Below are 22,406 nucleotides of genomic sequence, written 5' to 3' on the forward strand. Positions count from 1 at the left end.
GAGTTTTTTTTGGTTATTTTAGTTATAAAGATAAAATATATTATTTTAGTTATAAAAGATAAAATATCACATTTAATTTATAATCATTACATTTTTTTTTAAAAAAAAAGTCTAAAAAATTAAAAAGTCAAAAAGTCATTTTCAAATCAAACTTTTTAGCTCAGATTAGTCAAAAAATTCAAAAAATTAAAAAATCAACCCACTTCTCAAATCAACCCTAAATATTTTACATAGTTAGAGAATTCGTATGAACTCATATTGTGTGAGATCAACATCCATATAAAATATTTAATAAAATTTCTAATAGAATAATAGAATTTTTGGGTTGCTAACATTATTAAGTAGATTAAACATCTCTCCATCCAGGGAGAAATTATTTATTGCCCGAAGAGCACTTCGCTACACTATTTATATTTAGACGACGGTTCAATTATCTTTTCAAAAAAGATAAATAACACTTGGGAATAAATTCTCCCCCCGACCCTCCTTTTTCTTCACCATATCTCTCTCTCTCTCTCTCTCTCTCTTCTGGTACAAGTATTCAAAACCATCATTGCCGTAGAAGTCTCCGCGAACCTTCCCTCCTCATCGGCTTTCCACCACTTATACACCCCTTCCTCTTTGACCCTTCTGTTCTTCTCTTCTTCTTCTTCTTCTACTTCAAGGAAACCGAAACTCTCTTGTCTCAAACTCTTTGAGTTGGTATGATCAAATCATCATTACCTCACACCTCTGTGCGTCTCTCGTACTTTATGCTTCCATTCTCTAATTTTTAGTCTTTGTTAATTCTATTTTTTTGTTTGTATGATTTTCCTCCTGTTTTAGAATTAGTTCAATTGTGGCCGTGCATTTCTCTGTGCAATATGCGTAGTGGAATTTTTTTTAAAAAAATTCCCCCCCTTTTTTGGTAACTGATACATTTTGATGATTGGAATGGAATTGAACAAGGTATACATTTGTATATTTTTTTGACGGAAAGTTTTGGGGGTTCTTACTCCATGGTAGTATGATTGGTGTAGAAGGTGGAATATTGATTATTTGTGTTGTGTGATTAACGAATATGTGCTACTCTGGGATTGTATAATTTTCCTCTTATAGCATGTTTGTTTGCATTATCAATAACTGCTTTTGTTCCCATAAATGAAGCAAAGTGTTACTTGCTGTCATCGTAACTTGGAAATGTATGTAAGCCTACAAATGTATTCGATCTCTGTCAATAATTCCACCGCTCCTACATATCTAGTTTTCACCATCATAATCATCTTCATAAACTTTTAATTTATTTATTTTTTAATTTTAGGATTACAATTATAAGGTTGTTTGTGTTTCAAAACTTGTTCTGCAAAGGCAGGATTTCTTCTTGTTTATTCTTCCTGAAGAAATTGTTGAATTTTTTTCTATTGATTTTGATTCTCAAGTTTTGAAAAAAAGTTTCGTTCATGTGTTTATTTTGTCGTTTTTTTATTCTATTCTAAAGTTGTTGGAAAGTTTGCAGGCAAGTTTTGAAAAAAGTAAATTTAAAAAAAAAAAAAAAATGCTTGTCTATTTATTTTTGTTTGTTTTTAAGTGGGTTATGTAAAATAAAATAAAAAATAAAAAAATTCTTAATATGTTTGTCTATTTATTTTTGGTTGTTTTTAATTTTTAACCAGTGGGTTATAGGGGTTGGGGAAGTACCTGTGGTATAACAATGGCTTATAGGTAACTTTGGTACCTTTTGGGCATGTTTGATTAGTAAGATTATAGTATAAGATTGGGGTTGTTAGTCCATGGGATCACAATTCCATGTTTGATTGCAGATTTTATTTATTGGATTACACGTACGACGGGCTTTCAATCAGACAAAATTGACAAATTTTTAATATTAAGAGGGGTTGAGGATCATAATGAAAGGAAAAAAAAAAAAAATGAATACATATTAAATGGTTATCTCACTAATTTAATTGGATAACTAATCCTATACCAATTCATGGGATTATTAATCCTTTCACTATTGATGCTGTTAATCAAAAAGGCCTTTGTAGATATATATTACCTGTGACTGTTTTATCCAAGTTGTGCTTTAGGACTACTTGATGTATATATTTACCTGCTTGTCATGCTTGATGTATATGTTTACCTGCTTGTCATGCTTTTTTTGTACAGATACATGTCAATGGATTAGCCATCTTGTGTTGTAATTACTCAACCCTCTATGTAGAAATACATGTCTAAGGATATTATTTCTTGCCTTGAAGAAAATAATTTTTTACCACCTCTTTTGTTATCACTTTTCAGCCATAGGAGCTTTAGTATTGTTAGTGTCTGTGTTGTTCTCGAAGCTGTTATATATATATATATATATATCAGACATTTTACTGTATGGCATAGACAGGTTAGATTGTAGTTGTGAAGAATGGAGATGATTTAAATTTTAATGCAGGGCTTGTTGTCATAATGTCTCCAGGTATTGGCATTCAGCACTCTGTGGATGATGTACTGGTAGCAATTTTAGTATATAAAGAACCTCCCTGTTTTTATTAGTTATATTCAGAGGTTGATCGTCTATTGTGGAACTGCATCTTATGTATGCTGAAGATATGAATTACAAGCAAGAGAAGACTGTAAGGTTAGTTTTTCAACCCTTTATGTCTTGTATACACCATGTTCACTGACTTTTTATATTTGTTGCTGCCTGCTAGTATCCTATATATATTTTGCTTGAACCTAGGTCTTATTTTTCTTTATTGTCCAATGTTCAATAGCGTCTTCTAAGACAACAGGTCATCTATCATGGTGACAACGCTCAGGTTAAGAGAGGTGTAGAAATTTAATGTATAAAGAGAAATAGAGAATTGAGAAATAGAGAATTGTATTATTGATTGATGAATTGATTGATTTAATTGTTGATTTATTGAATGTTACAATGATTCCTATATATAGAAGAGTAGGTGGTAGTAGGTTGTAGATGGAGTAGGTAAAGTGGAGGTGGTAGGTGGAGTAGGTGAAGTGGAGGTGGTAGTGGTGTAGTGGGTTTAGTGGAGTAGGTGAGGTGGTAGTGGTGTAGTGGGTTAGGTTTAGTGGGTGAAGTAGGTGATAGGTTGGTGAAGTAGGTGATAGGTTTTAACAGCCCCCCGCAAACTCAAGGGGGATAGGAACTAACCAACTTGAGTTTGGAGAGAGTAACAAAACAAGAAAGTACATAAAAATAAAAGAGGATAGGAGACACTGTATGGTCGTGTCAGACCGATGGGGAAGACACTGTATGGTGGTGTCATGACGTTGTAGAGGACACTGGATGATTGTGTCAGACCGATGTAGAAGACAGTTTATGGGGTCATGTCGGACCGTTGTAGCAGACAATGTTGTGACAGTTGTTGTGACAGTTTACAGAGTCTTGCTGGACCCTTGTAGAAACTAACCGGAATCAATGTCGGGACAGTTTACAGAGTCTTGTCGGACCCATGAAGGAGCTAACCGGAATCAATGTCGGGATAGTTTATAGAGTCTTGTCGGACCCATAAAGGAGCTAACCGGAATCAATGTCGGGACAGTTTACAGAGTCTTGTCGGACCCTTAAAAAGTCGCACCGTCAAAAGGTGTGCCCAATCTTTCAAAAGGCGTGCCATCAAAAGGCGTGCCCAATTCATCAAAAGGTGTGCCGGACATGATGGCGAGGCACGTGAGTGCCTTGGTTGGCGTGCCCATTTGTCGTCTGGTGGCAAGTGGCGCGTGATACGCGTGGCTGCCTTGGCTATATAACCAAGACGAAGGCAGAGGCTGAGGCAGAGAAAAACTGAGAGAAACCGCTGAAAAATCCTTCGTGTTGCTGAGAAAGAGAGTTCCTTGTGCTGAGAGAGATAGTCTGTAATATTCTGTAACGAGAGATATTCTGTAACACTCTGTTGCCCAGAAAATGGCCTCGTCTTCCCGGAGTCTGCTCACCCTCTTTCCCGACCTCAACGAGTCAACAAGAGAGAGAACTGGAGCGGTGGCACTGGAACCTCAACCGAGTGCCCCGGAGTTTACTCCTCTGAACTTTCCGATGCGGTCTGTGGAGCAAAGAATGGCAGTGCAGTCGGATGTGGAAGCCAATCAGTATACATTAAAGTCATGTGTGGAAACCATGACTGCGGTTACAAACTTGTCGAACCGGCTGCAGAGTAGGGCAAATGAGGTGCAGCAGTTAAACTCCCAGCTAGTTCTACTCCAACGCATGTATAAGGATGCGCGAGCAGAGATAAGTGTGCTAAAGGCGGAAAACAAGGAGCTGAAGCGGAAGGCCACCGTGATGTTCCGATTTGGAGGGCCGCCATATGCTGCAGTGGAGGAGCAGAGAGTAGTGATCATGCCCAGTGGAGTGGGAAACACGGAGGCAACACCAGCAAGGGCCGCCCAGGACGGAGGCAAGAAGAAAAGACCGGCGGCAGAATAGAGAAGAAAAATCCCACTGTTCCGAGTTGTGTTGGTTTGTTTTTTATTTTATTTTTATTTTTATTTTTATTTTTATTTTTATTTTTTTGTGTGTTGTAGAAATGTGCTCGGGGTTGATCCCCGAGATGAATAAAATGACAAGGTTGGGGAATGGTGTTGGTGTTATTTTGTAGTGTTGTTGTGTGTAATAATAAAAATAAAATAAAATAAAACAATGGATAAAGAAAATAGATAAAAATAGTTGTGGATGGGTGATATGAAAAACATCAGTGAGATGTTGTTGTTGTTGTTGTTTTTTTTTTTTTTTTTTTTTTTTTTTTTTTCGGTGGAAGAAAAAAAAAATAAGAAGAAGATAATGGAAAACGGGGGATGCTCACGAACAATGGTAGGGATATGGGAAATATAGTATAATAAAATATATATAGATATATATATATATATTAAAAATAAAAGAAAAGTGGGAAGTGGGATTTCAAATGGGCAAAAGGAAGAGAGAGAGAGAGAGAGAATTAATTTCTTCAACTAGAAAATCTGAATGAATCAGAGAGAGAGAGATTGAGTGGGTGCATGATGATGATGTTGGGTCCATGGAGAGAGAGAGAGATGTTGCCCTCCTTGATGTTGGGTCCAAGTTTGATCTTTGATTAGTCTAGAAGCAAGAAAACAGCATATTTTGGGGCCTGGGCTGCAATTTTCTCCAAAGACACAAACATTATAGTAGCCTGTTCAACAACAAAACCACACTCAAGACTGCCCAGCAGTGCACAGATGAACAGAAGCTGCAGCCAAATAACAATAGCAGAAGCTGCAACCAAATAACAACACCATACCAAATGAGCACTCTAACGGATAAACATCCTCAATACCGCTGTCCACAGCACTCTAGCAGATGAGCAGCATAAACTTCCCCCTGCTGTCGAAACCAGATTAGCATCATCAACACTGCTAACCTCTGCACTCTGTTACAGCCTGCTGTAGTGGTGTGACAAAAATCGCCCTTGTAACGGCCACTGCAATTATGTAACAGCCTGTTACTGAGTTTGATCTGGCCATTTCAATATGGAGAACAGATCCAGTCTGCGGGTCGAATTTGACACCATTCAAGGAATGCAGAGCTGCCATTGCTGATGGATGATTAACAAAGGTGGCAACAGCAACAACCTGGCTGCCGCGACCAGTGTACTAAAGGTCAAACAGAGAGGGGTACCTGTTCAGGTTGGTGGTGAGGCAGGTCTAGCAATCCGTAATGGTAGATCGGCCAAATTGATTGAAGTTCCTTGGAAAGGGGCCACTACTATAGCAGCTCTGTTTGAGCAGTCTTGTAAGAAGAATTCACACGAACGATTTCTTGGAACAAGAAAGCTAATTAAGAGGGACTTTGTAACAGCTAGTGATGGCAGATATGTGTAGAAAATACGCGGAATAGGTTGAAGTCCGGCGGGCGGCTAAGGTGAGGTTGCCGCCCGCCGGGGAAGCGAAAAAACTAGGTTCTAAACCCGCTCTGATACCATGTAGAAATTTAATGTATAAAGAGAAATAGAGAATTGAGAAATAGAGAATTGTATTATTGATTGATGAATTGATTGATTTAATTGTTGATTTATTGAATGTTACAATGATTCCTATATATAGAAGAGTAGGTGGTAGTAGGTTGTAGATGGAGTAGGTAAAGTGGAGGTGGTAGGTGGAGTAGGTGAAGTGGAGGTGGTAGTGGTGTAGTGGGTTTAGTGGAGTAGGTGAGGTGGTAGTGGTGTAGTGGGTTAGGTTTAGTGGGTGAAGTAGGTGATAGGTTGGTGAAGTAGGTGATAGGTTTTAACAAGAGGTTTTGAGTTTAAGTTTCGCCGTTTATACTTGTCTTCCCGATTTCAGTTTGTTTATCTACCTGTTTGATATTTTCATTTTCACATGCAAGACGGGGTTGCACATGAGGCTATGAAGCACCGACACTTCAAAACAAGTGTTGTATCCTTATCGGACATACGGACATGACGGGGACACGTATGGGACATATCACATGGCGTGTCCCCTTATTTAATTAATTTATTTTCAGGGGACACGCCGGGGACACACAGGGACATGCCAAGTTGTCTTTTTTCCAATTTTATATAGTGTTTTTGATGAACGTTGAATGTTTATAATTTTTTTTAAGATATTTGAGTTTTATAGTAGGTAACAAATTATATATATATATATATATATATGCATGTATATATGTAAAAGGACCAGTTCAGTTCTAAACTAGATTTATAGCTAAAAAACCATGGACCAAGCCATGAAGTACAGTTCCAATATTTTAAGAATCAAGACTGAAACGTGTTTTGCAAAAACCAAACCAAACCGTCCGGTTTGGTAGATTGTATTGGTTTGTGATTTTTTCAAATTTTTTTGCTCAACCCTAAACATTGTAGGCCTAGGGCCCATGTCAACTATGAAGCACGAGTGCAGGTGCGGGTGCAAGTACGGGTACGGATACTGGTATGGGTGCGTTATGGGTATGCCGATACGGCAAAACCTAAAAAAAATAGGATATGGGTAAGCCATCAATAATTTTTTATTTTTATTTTTTATAAGTTATAGTTTGAGATTCAACTTACAAATCAAAGTTCAATACTAAAACTAAAAGGAGAAATTACAAAAGCAAAAGAGAAATCATAGTTTAACAATGCCAATATTAAAGCAAAGCCCATAAGCTATTTTAATTTTAATACCATTAAATAGGAGAAATTTCAAAGCAAAGTTTCATTCTAAAAGCAAGCTAAGTAAAATTTGGAAACTTGAAATTTCAAGTTTCACTTCCATCAACTTCATCATTGAATGTATTATCTTTCATCTTTGGCACTTTAAGTCAAGTATTTGCAATTTCAAGTAAATCAAAACTCTCTAATAAATTAAACGTATCTCCACCAATATCCCATAACTTTGTATACGGTGTACCCATCTCGTACCCAACTCCCAAAAAATGTATAAAAAGTATCCGGTACATATTTCGAGTACCTAGTAGGCATGCAACCCTATCGGTATGCATACCAGTACTCGGTACAAGTACGACAACATTTTTGGAATACTTGTGCTTCATAATATGTCAGTGGTCTAGGCATGTGAATTCAAGAGTGTTAATTAGCCCATTGATACTTTTAAGTCTTATACTTGTTGGATTTTATTTATTAATATATTTTTTTTTTGATAAATATATTTATTAATAATTTTTATGTGGGCTATTTTTGCTTATAAAAAAAAAAAGGTTTCTATATGGGCTAGTTTTGTGTGTATTTTATATAAGAGGATTAAATATTCTCTTTTAAATCTGATAAACATTCTATTAAATACTTGCAACTATGTGGCGTCATCACCTTTTCTTGCATGTTTTAGTTATACAGTGTTTTTATTATTTTCTTAATGCACTTTTTTATTTTAAGCAAGTCTTTACTAAATTACAAACTACAAAAAGCCTAGATCTATTAAATTCAAGCTCTTATAATCCTTAATGTTATGCCCAATGCTGTATTCCATTAACCTAGGGTTATTCTTTGATAGTTTTTACTGTAAAATATTTACTATCAATTTTCTGTTCTGGTGTTGCTTAGTTGTGGAAGATATTGTAAAATGTAAATTTGAATACCCATGAACTCTATTGCAATTGCAATGATTTTTGTTGGGCTAGTATATGATGTGTTAGATGCTAACAAATGGTTTCTCTAGATTGTTTTCTTGAGTTATGGATCATTCATGTTATGTAAGTTTGGTGCCGTTTGGTAACGTTAACTGTTTAACAAAAAATATGTTTGGTACACATGTATTTTAAAAACTTGGTTTGAAAATAAGTGAGAGGGGTGGTCAGGGGTGGTGGTTGAAAGTAGTTGCTGACTGCCGAAGATGGTGGTCAGAGGTCATTGCTAGCAAGAGGTGATGGTTGGTGGCCGCAGGAATTGGTGGCCAGAAGACGATGGCTAGGGGATGTTCTGGTAAATACTGAGTGGTGGCTGGAGTGGAGGGTGTGGCCGAGGGAGGAATGAATGAAAATTTATTTAATAGTGTTATTAGTTTCCTAGTTTCTATTTACAAAAGATAGGAAGTTGTTTGGTGTATACAAAAGTTTTGAGAACAAAAAAAAATACAAATAGAGAAACATGTTTGGTGAGGTGTCGGAGATGATAGCCAGTGGTTTAGGTTGGATGGATGTGGTGATTGATGATGGGGGTGGCCGCTAGAGTTGGTGGTTTTAGTGTTGCTGGAGGTCATGAGGTGGCCGGAGGGTCACCAGAACATAGCCAGAGGTTACATGCAGTGACATCCAATTGCCTAAGCTCGTCGGTGGTGGTTGGTGGTGATGGGCTAAGAAGCACGGACACAGATACGAACGTGGACGCGGGACACGGGACACGGCGATTTCAAAAAAATAGGGGCACAGACACGACCAGAGTACGACAATAAAATATGTTTTCATATATTTCTATTTCCTATCTAGATTAATATTACATCCACAAACAATCAATATTGACAAAAATTAACTCCAATTCTATTTTTTTTTAATTATAAAAAAGTATTTTTAAATTAACACTTACAATTTATATATTTTTTTAGGGCAAATTACACATACCCCCTTGAGGTTTGGCTAAATTACAAATACCCCCTGAGGTTTGAGAATTTACAAATTCCTCCCTGAATGCTATATTTGCATAACAAATTAGGGGTAAATTGTTATGAAATATAAACCTCAGGGGGCAAATTGTTATGAAAATACAAACCTCAGGGGGCGGGATGTAATTTCTGAAACCTCAGGGGGTATCTGTAATTTAGTCAAACCTCGAGGGAGGTATATGTAATTTGTCCATTTTTTTATGGATGATCTATTAAGTATTTAAATTTAAGAAAAAAAATAACAAACATTCAACATTCAACATTCGATATTCAACATTGATCAGTAAAATGGGGAAAGACAACCTGGTATGTCGCTTGTGTGTCTCCGGAAAATAAATTAATTAAATAAGGAGACACACCATGTGGTGTGTCCCATACTTGTCCCCTAAGTGTTTGTGTGTCCGATAGGGACACGGCGCTTGTTTTGAAGTATCGGTGCTTCATAAATGATGGGTGCTGCATCAAACAAGTGTTTGGTTTGTTTGTTTGTTTATTTTTTATTTTTATTTTTTTTATTAATTATTAATGAAAAATAAACATAAAAACGTTTAATGCTTTCTATAAATGAACAATAGTGAACTTTAAACATTACCAAACGGCAACTAGTGTTTGGGTTTTTAGTTTTGTTTTTATTTTTGGTTTCTTATGTTAGCTGCTTTCACCATAGCTAAAGATCCTGTTTGCCTTCCTTTGGAGTTGATGTTCTTGATGCTCCTTGATTCCACTTGTATTCTCTTTTGCTAGTTCTGGCTTTATCTTTTCATTTATTATTCTATCTTTTAGGTTTCAGGACTGGACCTCAGAGCACAGTACCGGGGAGCAATTCACCACAAAACATGGAATACATTTGGGAAGTTTTAAAACAACAGTAAACTCAGTTACAGATAAGTTTCAAAGAGGCTTGGAATGTGGTTCTGAAAGGATTAGATGCTTAACCAGATCATTGAAATCCTATTCTTTAAGTAACATTGCGGGTAAACGCTTGGGTTCAAGGAAGAAAATTCTTGACCCACAAGGGCCATTTCTTCAGAAGTGGAATAAGATATTTGTATTGTCATGTGTGCTCGCTGTTTCTCTTGATCCTTTGTTCTTTTACATTCCTGTGATCGATGATGATAAGAAGTGCCTTGGGTTGGACAAAAAGTTGGAGATCACGGCTATTGTCTTGCGTTTCTTTACTGATATATTTTATATACTTCATATTATCTTTCAATTCCGAACTGGTTTCATTGCTCCATCTTCTCGTGTATTTGGAAGAGGTGTTTTGGTTAAAGATGCTTGGGCAATAGCAAAGAGATATTTGTCTTCATACCTCATTATTGACATTTTTGCAGTTCTTCCGCTGCCACAGGTAAGAGAGATTTGTGCAGCCAATTCGTGTTCTTTACTATTCTATAAAAATCAATTGCACAAAACATAAGGATAATCCTATTGTCGGAGTAGTAATGGCTGGGTCTAGAGCAAGGTACAACTATTGTATGAATTAACAGGTCATACCTTGCTATGGATCCGGTCAAATTGCTTTAGCTATAGAGTCAGTCGAAGAATAGTATTATGTTAGGCCTGCCTCTTAGACCAGTCCAAAGTATTATGTAAGTAATATCAAATTGTGTGGGTCATATGTATGTGCAATCTCTTGAGCAGGAGTGGCCAATGATTGGTTAGTGAGTTTGGGGAGTGGTATGATTCTCTAAATTCTAATGCATGTGGTGTGATGAGTGCACATGTCGTTTGTAATGGCATTTTTTTTAAAGAATTTTACTCTTTCCAAAAATTTCATGTTCGAAGAGAAGTTGATATCTTGTGATTAAGAATTAATTTGCATGACTTATATTTATGTGTCTTTCTAATTTTGTTGTAATCTTTCCAGGTAGTTATTTTAGTTATCATTCCACACATGAGAGGGTCAACATCTTTGAATACAAAGAACTTGTTGAAGTTTGTTGTTTTCTTCCAATATATACCAAGGCTTCTTCGAATTTATCCTTTGTACAAAGAAGTCACAAGAACCTCTGGCATACTTACTGAAACTGCATGGGCAGGAGCTGCATTTAATCTCTTTCTTTACATGCTTGCCAGTCATGTAAGTTTGGTCACAAGATTCATTTTACAAATTTTGGCTTTCTCAAAGATCTTGAACACTTATAACTCGACTGAAATGTATAGCCATTTAATTTTGTTCAGTGTTTCTTTGGTTTTAAAGTTTTAAATGGATTTCCATTGTACCAATGACTTTGGTCTGTATATACATTATACATCCTAGTTTCTATGAAGTGTATATTAGCAATTTACAAAATGATTTTGTCTTATATTACATGTTCTTCTATTCTTTCTCTTCTTACCAGTCTTGCTGATCATTTAGTGATTTAATGTCTTTTAGGTACTAGGAGCCTTTTGGTACCTGTTTTCTATAGAACGAGAAACTACATGCTGGAAAAAGGCCTGTGGAAATCAGACTGAATGTGTCAATTCTTCGGTGTATTGTGAAAATGGCGCAGCTTTTAAAAATTTTCTGAATGATTCCTGCCCCATACAGACAGCTAATGCTGCACAGTTTGATTTTGGAATGTTTCTCGATGCACTTCAATCTGGTGTTGTTGGATCAACAGATTTTCCACAGAAATTCTTTTACTGCTTTTGGTGGGGCCTGCAAAATCTGAGGTATGAACATATAAGCTCCTCTGTTGATGCAGTCATTTTACTAAAGTAGTTCTTATTACCATTTTTGATCAACAAGCAGAAACATGTTATCCTACCTTAATGAATTAGTTTGCATACAACTCCATATTTTGGTGGTTGCACATCTCTCAAAGCATGCCAAGAAAATCAAATGATAGTCAGTATTTCACAAATGGTAATTGTGCCATGTACACTGGTACACTGCTGGTTCACGCTCCCAGAATTTATCGCTTTTGTTGATGTATAACTGCACATGATAATGCATTATACATATTGCACATGTAAAGCTGTAGCTTTCTTTTCACTTGTTATTGATAGATGTTTGGTGTTGGAAGAGAAATCCTACTGGCATGATTGCATTTTACAGATGGTTACTACCAAAAGATATCTTTGGCTGAAAATTGAGGGTGGTTGTCACAATTGCTAGGGGGTTGTCTCTGAACCCCCTTTACCAGGAGGTTGTTCCTGAAATTCCTTTACCTTTAATGACTGTAGGCAACAAAGTGTTTTTGAATACTTGGGGTAAACTCCTTTTGATCGGTGAAAGTTAGTTGTTAGATTAGCAGCTGGGGGAGTAAAACTCCCCAACCTCTCCTTGCAAGCACTTAAGTCTTGCCTCCCATTTCACTCCCAAGGTGTAACCTAAGACCTCCCCTTAGGAGAGACTTGGTGGCCAAAGGGTTCTACTTGGGGTGGGGTAAACTTTTGAGCTAGGAAGCACAAATACGAACATGGAACATGGCGATTTCCAAAAATCAGGACAAGACATGATATGGGGATATTACCAAAAATAAATAAATAAACTTTCTATTTATATAAATATTGCATTTGTAAACAATCAAAATTAATGAATACTAACACTAATTTAAGATAAAAAACAAACTAAATTTAGATAAGCTAGTGTAACAACCCCGTTTGCATGGTTGATCTTGAGCGTATAAGGCACTACTAGCTTACTACTAAGTAACTTGGGCTTAAGTTTTGGGGTCATGTTGGTGGATCCACATGTTACTTGGGTCAACAAGTAGTGTGGCATTGTTATAGATAGAGACTTGTGCATTAGGCTCCATGGTTCTTATATATAATAAAAAATTTCGTAACAAATGTATGGAATGCAATATCAATTCCTATCAACACAAAATATGAAAAATATAACAAGAACAAGTAATTCCATCATATCCTAAGCCGGTTATTCAATTCTTTAAGGGCTGAATAATAATAATAATAATAAAACCAAAATAGAGAAACAAGAAGAGAAGTTTTGGAATAGATTTGGAGCAGAGGAAGAGAGAATAAAATAAAGACTAAGTTGAAGAGAGAACCGAAACAACAAAATAGGAAAAATTGAAAAATAAGAAGAACGAGAAGAGAGGAGAGACAACCAAAACAAAGAAGAAGAAGAAGAAGAAGAAGAAGAAGAAGGGAAGAGAGAGAGAGAGAGAGAGAGAGAGAGAGAGAATAATCTCTCTAAATAGGTTATGGACTACACCTATGAGAATAATCTTAGGGGGCCGAACCTATATAATTTTAAAATATTCATTATTAATGCTACTATATTAAAGACTTTTTTTTCCCCCAAAACTTTGGGGTATCTCTTGAAAAAACTAAATTATTTTAAAAAATGGACATCCTGTGGCATGATACTGCCATCTCCGTTTCCGACATGGCAATGGCACCTATTTTGGATTGTTGGTGCTTCATAGCTCTTGAGAGTTGTTTTCCTGGTCTGTCTTTATTTCTTGAGGTTTTGCACTGGTTGTTGGTTTCTCAGGGCAGCTACAATTCTTGACACTTGTGTGCAAGGATAAGACACAAATCTGTAAGTTTTCTAAAGAGAATAGCATATTCAATTGTGTATAAAATACAAGAGTACATCGGTTTATGTAACAATCTAACCCTAAGACTGAAAAGGAAACTAGTAGAATATTTACTCAATCCCTAACATATACAAAATATATATACTACCATATATATGTAAATCCTAATATGCTCACAATATTCTCACACCACCCCCTCAAACTCAAGTTGTTTTAGCAGAAAATACTGAGAGTGTTCCAAGAAGAAACTGAAACCGAATAGTGGTGTGAGTCTTGGTAAAGAAGTCAGTAAGTTGCAGAGCTGAAGAGACAAAAGGAAGCATGATAGAGCCAGACTGCCAATGTTGACGGACAAAGTGACAATCAATCTCAATATGCTTCTCCGCTCATGGAAAATAGTGTTATGGGCAATCTACTCAGTTATGGAAGCTGAACAGTCTTATGGAAGCCGAGTCTCTCTCTCTCTCTCTCTCTCTCTCTCTCTCATATGCTTTTACACAAATAGATGATTGTTGCTGATATTTCTGCATTAACATGTATATGTGTATGTATATAGTATATACATTTCATGTATATCTATGTATATAGATAGATACTTATGTTTTTGTATGCATATGATTATTGATGGAAACTCATTCCTTGTTGATTACTTATAAAAGTAGTCTGTTATCATGTTTTCACTTGTTAACTTTTGCAGTTCTCTTGGTCAAAACCTCGAAACAAGCACCTATGTATGGGAAATTTGCTTTGCCGTTTGCATTTCCATCTCTGGCTTGGTGTTATTTTCATTCCTTATTGGAAATATGCAGGTTGGTGTTGAACATTTCTGTATTATTGCTTTCAGTCTGTTGCATGTGAACATGAGAATCTGTGGTGTCTAAGTTACTAGTAGGGAACAAGATAAACCTGGTTAAGATTGTGACTTAGCAGTCAACTCTTGTCATGGGGCACACATTATTAGACCCAAATTTTTGAGTCACTATAACACCAGATCATCTATTCTTCAAATGCTAAAGAAAAAATGCTTTTCTTTCGGCATCATCTAGTCAAGGATCAAAATTTCATCTTGATGTGTTGTTTCAGTTAGCTTGGAAATAGAAATATTTCAGCGAAAAATAAAATAAAATAGAGGATATGTATTGAAATATTTGAAAACAGAAAGTAAAACCTACATAAATGATTATACAAACTAAATAAATAAAATAATTGAACATGTTTTTATTCTACACATCTTTTTTCATAGAAGCCATAGGTTTAAACATCTTATTACATAATGTAAAAGGACATAAATAAACAATTTGGAAGTAAATTCAATGCAAAACATGAATTCATAAATTGATGTCAAACAAATCAATCTTATTAAATACAATTGTATGCAATTCTAAATGCGCATAAGGTTCTAACCAGTGTTGTCAGTATCTTACAATTCACGATACGTATTTTACGATTCGATACCTTTCAAAAGGAAATTGATACTATCATCAATACATATATTAAATTAAATGTATCTTACTATACATATATGATACGTGATGCATAATGTGATATGCGATACATAATGCAATACATATGTTACATAAATACTTAAATTTCTTTAGCAAATTTGAAAAAACAAAATATTCAAATTATTTTACGTAAATTAATATTGTCAAAAATTTTCATTAACTTATTTTAAAAAAGCTATTTTTGAGATGAGAATGATACTTTTTGGTTTATTTTTCGATCTTTTTGACATATCTATTATATGGTTTAAGAATCTTGCTTGTTAATTTATGCCTTGTGAAGATAATATGTATTATTGCATGTAGATATTTAATTTAAGTGTAAAAAATATATTGATATAGAGAAAGGAGAGAATAAATTGTATGTATTATTGATTGATATATATTGATGTACATTACAATGATTCATGATTCCTATATATAGAAGAGGGTGAGTGTGTAGTAGGTAAGGAGTAGGTGAAGTGGAGGTGGTAGTGGTGTAGTGGAGTAGGTGAGGTGGTAGTGGTGTAGTGGGTTAGGTTTAGTGGAGTAGGTTTAAGTGGGTGAAGGTTTAGTGGAGTAGGTAGATTTTAACAGCCCCCCGCAAACTCAAGGGAGATAGGAACTAACCAACTTGAGTTTGGAGAGAGTAACAAAACAAGAAAATACATAAAAATAAAAGAGGATAGGAGACACTGTATGGTCGTGTCAGACCATTGGTGAAGACACTGGATGGTGGTGTCATAACGTTGTAGAGGACACTGTATGGGGGTGTCATAACGTTGTAGAGGACACTGTATGGTGGTGTCATAACGGTGTAGAGGACACTGGATGGCTGTGTCAGACCGATGTAGAAGACAGTTTATGGGGTCATGTCGGACCGTTGTAGCAGACAATGTTGTGACAGTTTACGGAGTCTTGCTGGACCCTTGTAGAAACTAACCGGAATCAATGTCGGGACAGTTTACAGAGTCTTGTCGGACCCATGAAGGAGCTAACCGGAATCAATGTCGGGACAGTTTACTGAGTCTTGTCGGACCCATGAAGGAGCTAACCGGAATTAATGTCGGGACAGTTTACAGAGTCTTGTCGGACCCATAAAGGAGTCGCACCCTCAAAAGGTGTGCCCAATCTTTCAAAAGGCGTGCCATCAAAAGTTGCGCCCTCAAAAGGCGCGCCCACTTCATCAAAAATCGTGCCCGACAGAAAGCGTCGAGCCATCAAAAGGTGAGCCGGAGACGCGGCGAGGCACGTGAGCGACAGAGCGGCATGTCGGCCGCGTCGTCTGTGTCAATATAAACCAATGCGGAGGCAGAGGAAACCAAACCAGACTGAAACCTCTGAACTTGTTATTCTGAAACAATCTGTAAATACTCTGTATCCAACCCTTATCGGAAACACTCAGCAACCCAAAAAACATGGCCTCTTCTTCCCGTTCAGCTACCCAGAATATGGCCTCTTCATCCCGTGGTCTACTCACTCTCTTTCCCGACCTCAATGAGTCAACAAGAGAGAGAACTGGTGCGGTGGCCAGTGAACCTCAACCAAACACCTCTGTGTTTGCTCCGTTGAACTTTCCGATGCGGTCGGTGGAGCATAAAATGGCGGTGCAAACTGATATTGAGGCCAATCAGTATACTCTGAAGTCATGTGTGGAAACCATGACTGCGGTCACAAAATTGTCGCACCGGCTGCAGAGCAGGACAAATGAGGTGCAACAGTTAAACTCCCAGCTGGCTCTGCTCCAACGCATGTATAAGGATGCGCGAGTAGAGATAAGTGTGCTGAAGGCAGAAAACAAGGAGCTGAAGCGGAAGGCCACCGTGATGTTCCGATTCGGAGGTCCGCCATATGCTGCAGTGGAGGAGCAGGGAATAGTGATCGTGCCCAGTGGAGTGGGAAACACGGAGGCAACACCGTCAAGGGCCGCCCAGGACGGAGGCAAGAAGAAAAGACCGGCGGAATAGGCGAAGAAGTGAGGTCGGTGGGTGGCCGTCTTGGTGTTGTGTTTTGGTTTGTTGTTGTTGTTGTTGGTTTTTTTTTTTTTTTTTTTTTTTTTGGTGTAAAATTGTGATCGGGGTTGATCCCTAATATAAATAAAACAAAGTTGTTGTGCAAATCTGTATTGTTGGTTTTTTTTGTTTTTTTTGTTTTTTTTGTTTTTTTGTTAATATATATATATAGGAAAAAACGAAAATGATAAATACGGGGATAAGAAGAAAAAGAAAAATAACTTGTCAAAAGGTTGAGGGACATGCCATGTGGGTGGATGTTTTTTTTTTTTTTTTTTTTTTTTTTTATTACGAAAAAAGGAAGATAAAATAAAATAAATAAAAGGAAAGTGGGGTGCAAAAGGTGATTAAAAGAAATAAATAAAGAAAGAGGGTGATGATGGATATGGGTATAGATGTAATAAAGGAATGAAAAGAAAGAAATAAATAAAGAAAGAAAAGAAGAAAAGAAAATGGGTTTGGACTATGTGCTGCTGTGTGTGTCCCCTCCATGTGCTGTCTCCTCCTGTCATCATACGAAATGGTGGGAAAGTTGACAAATTGGTGGGTGTCATTTATAATAATGGAAATAAAGGTGAGGTAGTGGATGTGTTTGGGAACTGCGTGGAAAGAGAGTGCAGAAATTTAGTAGTCGCCTATTCAGATATTAGAATACGAACCACTAGTTCTCACAACATCAAAAGACCAGCAGTGGCCTCTCATTCATTTGCAGCTGCATCATCTGATGGAGTGTTCTCTCCTTCACCATCTGACGGACCACAAGGCGATTTCCGGTATCGGGTTTGCTGTTGTGTTGGCTGCAGTTTAGGTTGAAGTGCCTTGAGTGGTCCTTTGGGCTTCTCTCCACCTTGCTTCCCCAGAGCCCAATCAGCAGAGTCAAAGTAAGCACGTTCATGGTCCTTACAAATAAGTGGTGGTTTCTTGAGCCCATACTTGCTCTTAACAGCTTCCTCCTCCTGTTGGGGTGATGGCATGGCCTTTTTCAGAGTCCTCTGGGACATCTTCATCCACACCTTCATGCTCTTTGACATCTTCCTCCATGCCTGACATAGTGTTCTTGCATCAATCCAATGTACAGCAGCGGTAAAAACAAGCTCTCGAGAGAAAGGAGAGAGAGCTTAGAGATCTCTTCTTGCAGAGTTACGGCTGTGGAGAGTGGAAGGTATGTGTAGAAAATAAGCGGAATAGATTGAGGTCCGGCGGACGGCTAAGGTGAGGTTGCCGCCCGCCGGTGAAGCGAAAAATACTAGGTTCTAAACCTGCTCTGATACCATGTAAAAAATATATTGATATAGAGAAAGGAGAGAATAAATTGTATGTATTATTGATTGATATATATTGATGTACATTACAATGATTCATGATTCCTATATATAGAAGAGGGTGAGTGTGTAGTAGGTAAGGAGTAGGTGAAGTGGAGGTGGTAGTGGTGTAGTGGGTTAGGTTTAGTGGAGTAGGTGAGGTGGTAGTGGTGTAGTGGGTTAGGTTTAGTGGAGTAGGTTTAAGTGGGTGAAGGTTTAGTGGAGTAGGTAGATTTTAACATTAAGAAATTTTGCTTTTGCAATTGACATAATTATACATTGTTTAGTGTTTTATTCTCATAAGATATTTGTTTTTTATAACTATATTTATTTTTCAACCTATTTCTAATGGTATTAAAGTATTTTACGATACACAATATGATATGATATGTAATTCAGAAAAATTAAGAGACGATACACAATTCATATCCCGATTTGACAACAATGGTTCTAACCAAATTAAAATTACAAAATTACTAAAAATAATAATAATTACAATATTAAATATCAATTAATAGTAAACAAAGGTCAAAGGATTCCCAAGGCGTACGAGGCCCTTTGTGTAATCATGGTTATTTTATTTAATTTTATCTTATTTTTTCTATAATAACAAGATTAAGAATAAGGTTCAATAAAAGCCATTGAATGTTAGAAACTCATAAACTGAAAAAGGCTCAAATAGTTAGTTGGGGAAGAGAGTTCATAAGAAAATGCTAGATTATAGTAGTAGTAGGATGTAAAAACAAAGATTAGAAAATTCCAGTGATGATATTTATAGTCTTTGCCATGCTAGAATGATGTTTCTTTGATGACAGATTCTGTAATTTTAATTATAAGCATTCCGCAATTTCGTATTTGAATGCTACCTGAAAGGAAATGGATAGATATGGTGTCTATTTTGTACACAATGTCAACATTATTGATAGTTTCATATTGATATAGCTCCCTTCCTAACATTTTTATTTTTAAAAGATATGGACCTAAGAAGTATGAACACTTCTAAGAAGGTAGCATGTTCATGTCCAACACATCTTGGACATTGACATTTGTCAGACATATATCCAAACATGTTCTACTATTGTTTAAAATTTCTTTTAGTCTTGGACACGCTCTGAACACTTAGGGGACTCATGTCCTTCGCTTAAGACACACATGAAACACATTACAAGTTTGGACAAAATGGCTTGAGCTCTATCTAATGAAAAAGAAAAAAATGTAGATTTGTACCTACTAATCGTTTCTTTTTTTAGTTTTAGAAATTCTAATTTTAAATGAATGAAATATTTATGTATATGATGGCATATAATAAGTATATATAATAAAAAATAAATTTTGCATGTATTCTCCACATGTCGCGTTGTTTATTTTTTGAAATTTTTTGTTTTAGTGTGTTTGTATATGTGTCGTGTCATTTGTCCATGTCTGCTTCTTAGATACCATATCATCTTTATCGAAGACCAATAAACCGGAGTCTTAAATAACTGTCCATAATGTGATTGATTTACATTATTAGGGGGCCAAGTGATTGCTAGGATAAAAAAACTGCGGCAGTCCTAGTTTGATGGTCTAAATAATGTACTTTTGGTGTAACAGACATATTTGCAATCCACGGCAGTAAGATTGGAGGAGATGAGAGTCAAAAGGCGAGATGCAGAACAGTGGATGTCCCACCGTTTGCTCCCTGAAAATCTGAGGGAGCGAATTAGACGGTATGAACAGTACAAATGGCAGGAAACTAGAGGTGTTGATGAACAGAATCTGATCTGTAATCTTCCGAAGGACCTGAGGAGGGACATAAAGCGCCATCTCTGTTTGTCTCTGCTCATGAGAGTGAGTTTTTTTTGCCTCTTCAATTATTATTTTTTCTCTCCTGCTGTTTTTTATATGTATCCTTCCAAGGAGTGAGAATGGTATAGTTGATTATATAATGTATATCTTCTTTCCATAGCTTTCAGCCTTGGCTGCTACAGGTCTGTTGTCTGAATGGAGTTCGGGTTGCAATTTAGCTAAATTAATTCCTGGTTATTATTTTCCTGCCTTTTGTTTTTTGAATTTTCTTTTTTACTCTCATTGGTGATTTCAACACCTCCTGTGGGCTTGTGCTTTCTATTTTGCACTCTTAAATTGTCTTATTAATTGATAATCCTATTTCAGCCATTAATTAGAGTTTAGAATAGCTAGTACCAAGAATTAGGTGCAATTGCAATTGAATGCCTATTTTTTGTGGATAGGATCTATTATGTCTTGTTTTCTAACTGTTTGGAAGGTTTACAGTCATGGGTCAAGTACTCGGATGCTACAAAACCTATTTGGAGTTTATGAGCATAGGTCATCACACAATTTACTTAGATAAGGCAATTTTCATTTTTAAATCTTGAAGTATAACTTACTCTTTAACTAGAGAAATATATTTCTGGGGATCAAGAGAAAGGGAGGGAACACACAATACCGTCATTGAATTCATTTTTGGTTATTCTTTCTGCAATTTTAGATAGACTTCCGCGATTATTAGATCATGAATTAAATCTAATCCATTCTTTTGGAATCTTTATAAAAGGTGCCAATGTTTGAGAAGATGGACGAACAACTGTTGGATGCAATGTGTGATTGTCTAAGACCGGTGCTCTACACAGAAGAAAGCTTCATTGTTCGAGAGGGGGACCCAGTCGATGAGATGCTGTTCATAATGAGGGGAAAGTTATTGACTGTGACCACAAATGGTGGAAGGACCGGCTTCTTTAATTCAGATTATCTCAAAGCCGGTGACTTTTGTGGAGAAGAACTTCTAACCTGGGCTCTTGATCCCCATTCCTCGTCTAACCTCCCAATCTCAACAAGAACTGTTCAAGCCCTCAAAGAAGTTGAAGCATTTTCCCTAACGGCGGATGATTTGAAGTTTGTTGCCTCTCAATTCAGGCGATTACACAGCAAGCAGCTCCGACATACTTTTAGGTTTTATTCACATCAATGGAGGACTTGGGCGGCTTGTTTTATACAAGCAGCGTGGCGCCGCCATTGTAGAAAGAAGCTTGAAGAGTCTCTTCGGGAAGAGGAAAATAGATTGCAAGACGCACTAGCCATGGGTGGTGGGAGCTCAACTAGTTTGGGTGCTACCATCTATGCGTCACGGTTTGCTGCTAATGCTCTTCGTACTTTACGGCGCAACGGCGCACGGAGAGCAAGGTTGCCAGAGAGAAGACAGCCGATGCTGCTTCAGAAGCCAGCAGAGCCTGATTTTACTGCTGAAGATAAGTAGTTTTAGTTAAATTTCTTTAGTTGTTTTTACCATAATTTCTTGTTCAAAGTGTGGCATTGGAAGCACGCATGATTAAATAGTTAGTCGATTGTATCAGTTGTTTGTATATGTATATTGCGTTGTGTATGAGAACTCCAATTGTTTTTCTAGTGATAAATAGGTTTCAATTTCCAAACAAATTTATGGATCACTGGGATTGGTTTTTTATGGAAGTTGAAGTGTAGTCCTCTTAGAAAAATACTTCAGGGTGTGTATATGTTGTGGCTTAGGGTGGTAAATGAATCGAATCAAGTCCATTGGTAGATTGTTGAAGATTGATTTGAAAACTTTACTAGTTTCAAAATATGTTTAAACTATGCTTGTTTACCTTTAAGTTGATCTCAAATGAGCTATAGTCGAGTCAATCATGTGCCAGGCTTGAGCGGTTCAAATTTTTTTGGTGCATATAATTGAGTCAAATTGAGTAGCAAGAGTTATTCAAACATGATTTGAAAACTTGGCAAACTTTTAAAATGTATTAAAACTTGGCTTGTATACAAAATGAGCTGATTTCAAACGAGTTTTAACAAGGTGATCTTAAATGAATTTTTATCGAGTTGAACTTGATTAGTTTAATTTATTTTACAACCCTACTTGTGATGAATCTGGATTCAGGGTGAGTTTGACTTGCAGCAACAGAGACGAAAGAATGCCATTCCATGATCATTGATAATAATTGGAGAACTTGAAATATCGTTCCCTGTTGCATGTTCAAGTTTCTATAACTAAACCATTAGTTTGGCTGCAATTTTGCTTTGACAATGAGCACA

At 36.7% G+C, this 22,406-nt stretch overlaps 1 protein-coding gene across 2 annotated transcripts; it reads left to right on the plus strand.

Moving 5' to 3' along the window:
- Positions 1-412: 412 nt before the first annotated feature.
- LOC114279529 (cyclic nucleotide-gated ion channel 1) lies at positions 413-21,776 on the plus strand. 2 transcript variants are annotated; one of them, XM_028221784.2, is made up of 8 exons: positions 413-734; positions 2,447-2,608; positions 9,835-10,402; positions 10,922-11,134; positions 11,432-11,712; positions 14,245-14,356; positions 19,935-20,171; positions 20,899-21,776. In XM_028221784.2, exons 2-8 carry the CDS (start codon positions 2,565-2,567, stop codon positions 21,595-21,597), a joined length of 2,154 nt encoding a protein of 717 aa, XP_028077585.2. In that variant the 5' UTR covers positions 413-734; positions 2,447-2,564; the 3' UTR covers positions 21,598-21,776. The 2 variants fall into 2 exon arrangements, with proteins under 2 accessions (XP_028077585.2, XP_082739893.1); XM_082883767.1 differs by having other exon boundaries at positions 434-702.
- The last annotated feature ends 630 nt before the right edge of the window (positions 21,777-22,406 follow it).

This window comes from Camellia sinensis, chromosome 1, assembly GCF_055761805.1.
Source record: "Camellia sinensis isolate YWXY chromosome 1, ASM5576180v1, whole genome shotgun sequence".
NCBI lineage: Eukaryota > Viridiplantae > Streptophyta > Magnoliopsida > Ericales > Theaceae > Camellia > Camellia sinensis.

Excerpts from the sequence above, each read along its gene's own strand:
- LOC114279529 (XM_028221784.2), top strand. The coding sequence starts at position 2,565 with ATGTATGCTGAAGATATGAATTACAAGCAAGAGAAGACTGTAAG. Across the intron at positions 10,403-10,921 it reads CAGTTCTTCCGCTGCCACAG|GTAGTTATTTTAGTTATCAT; the intron begins GTAAGAGAGATT and ends TAATCTTTCCAG. Across the intron at positions 11,135-11,431 it reads TTTACATGCTTGCCAGTCAT|GTACTAGGAGCCTTTTGGTA; the intron begins GTAAGTTTGGTC and ends AATGTCTTTTAG.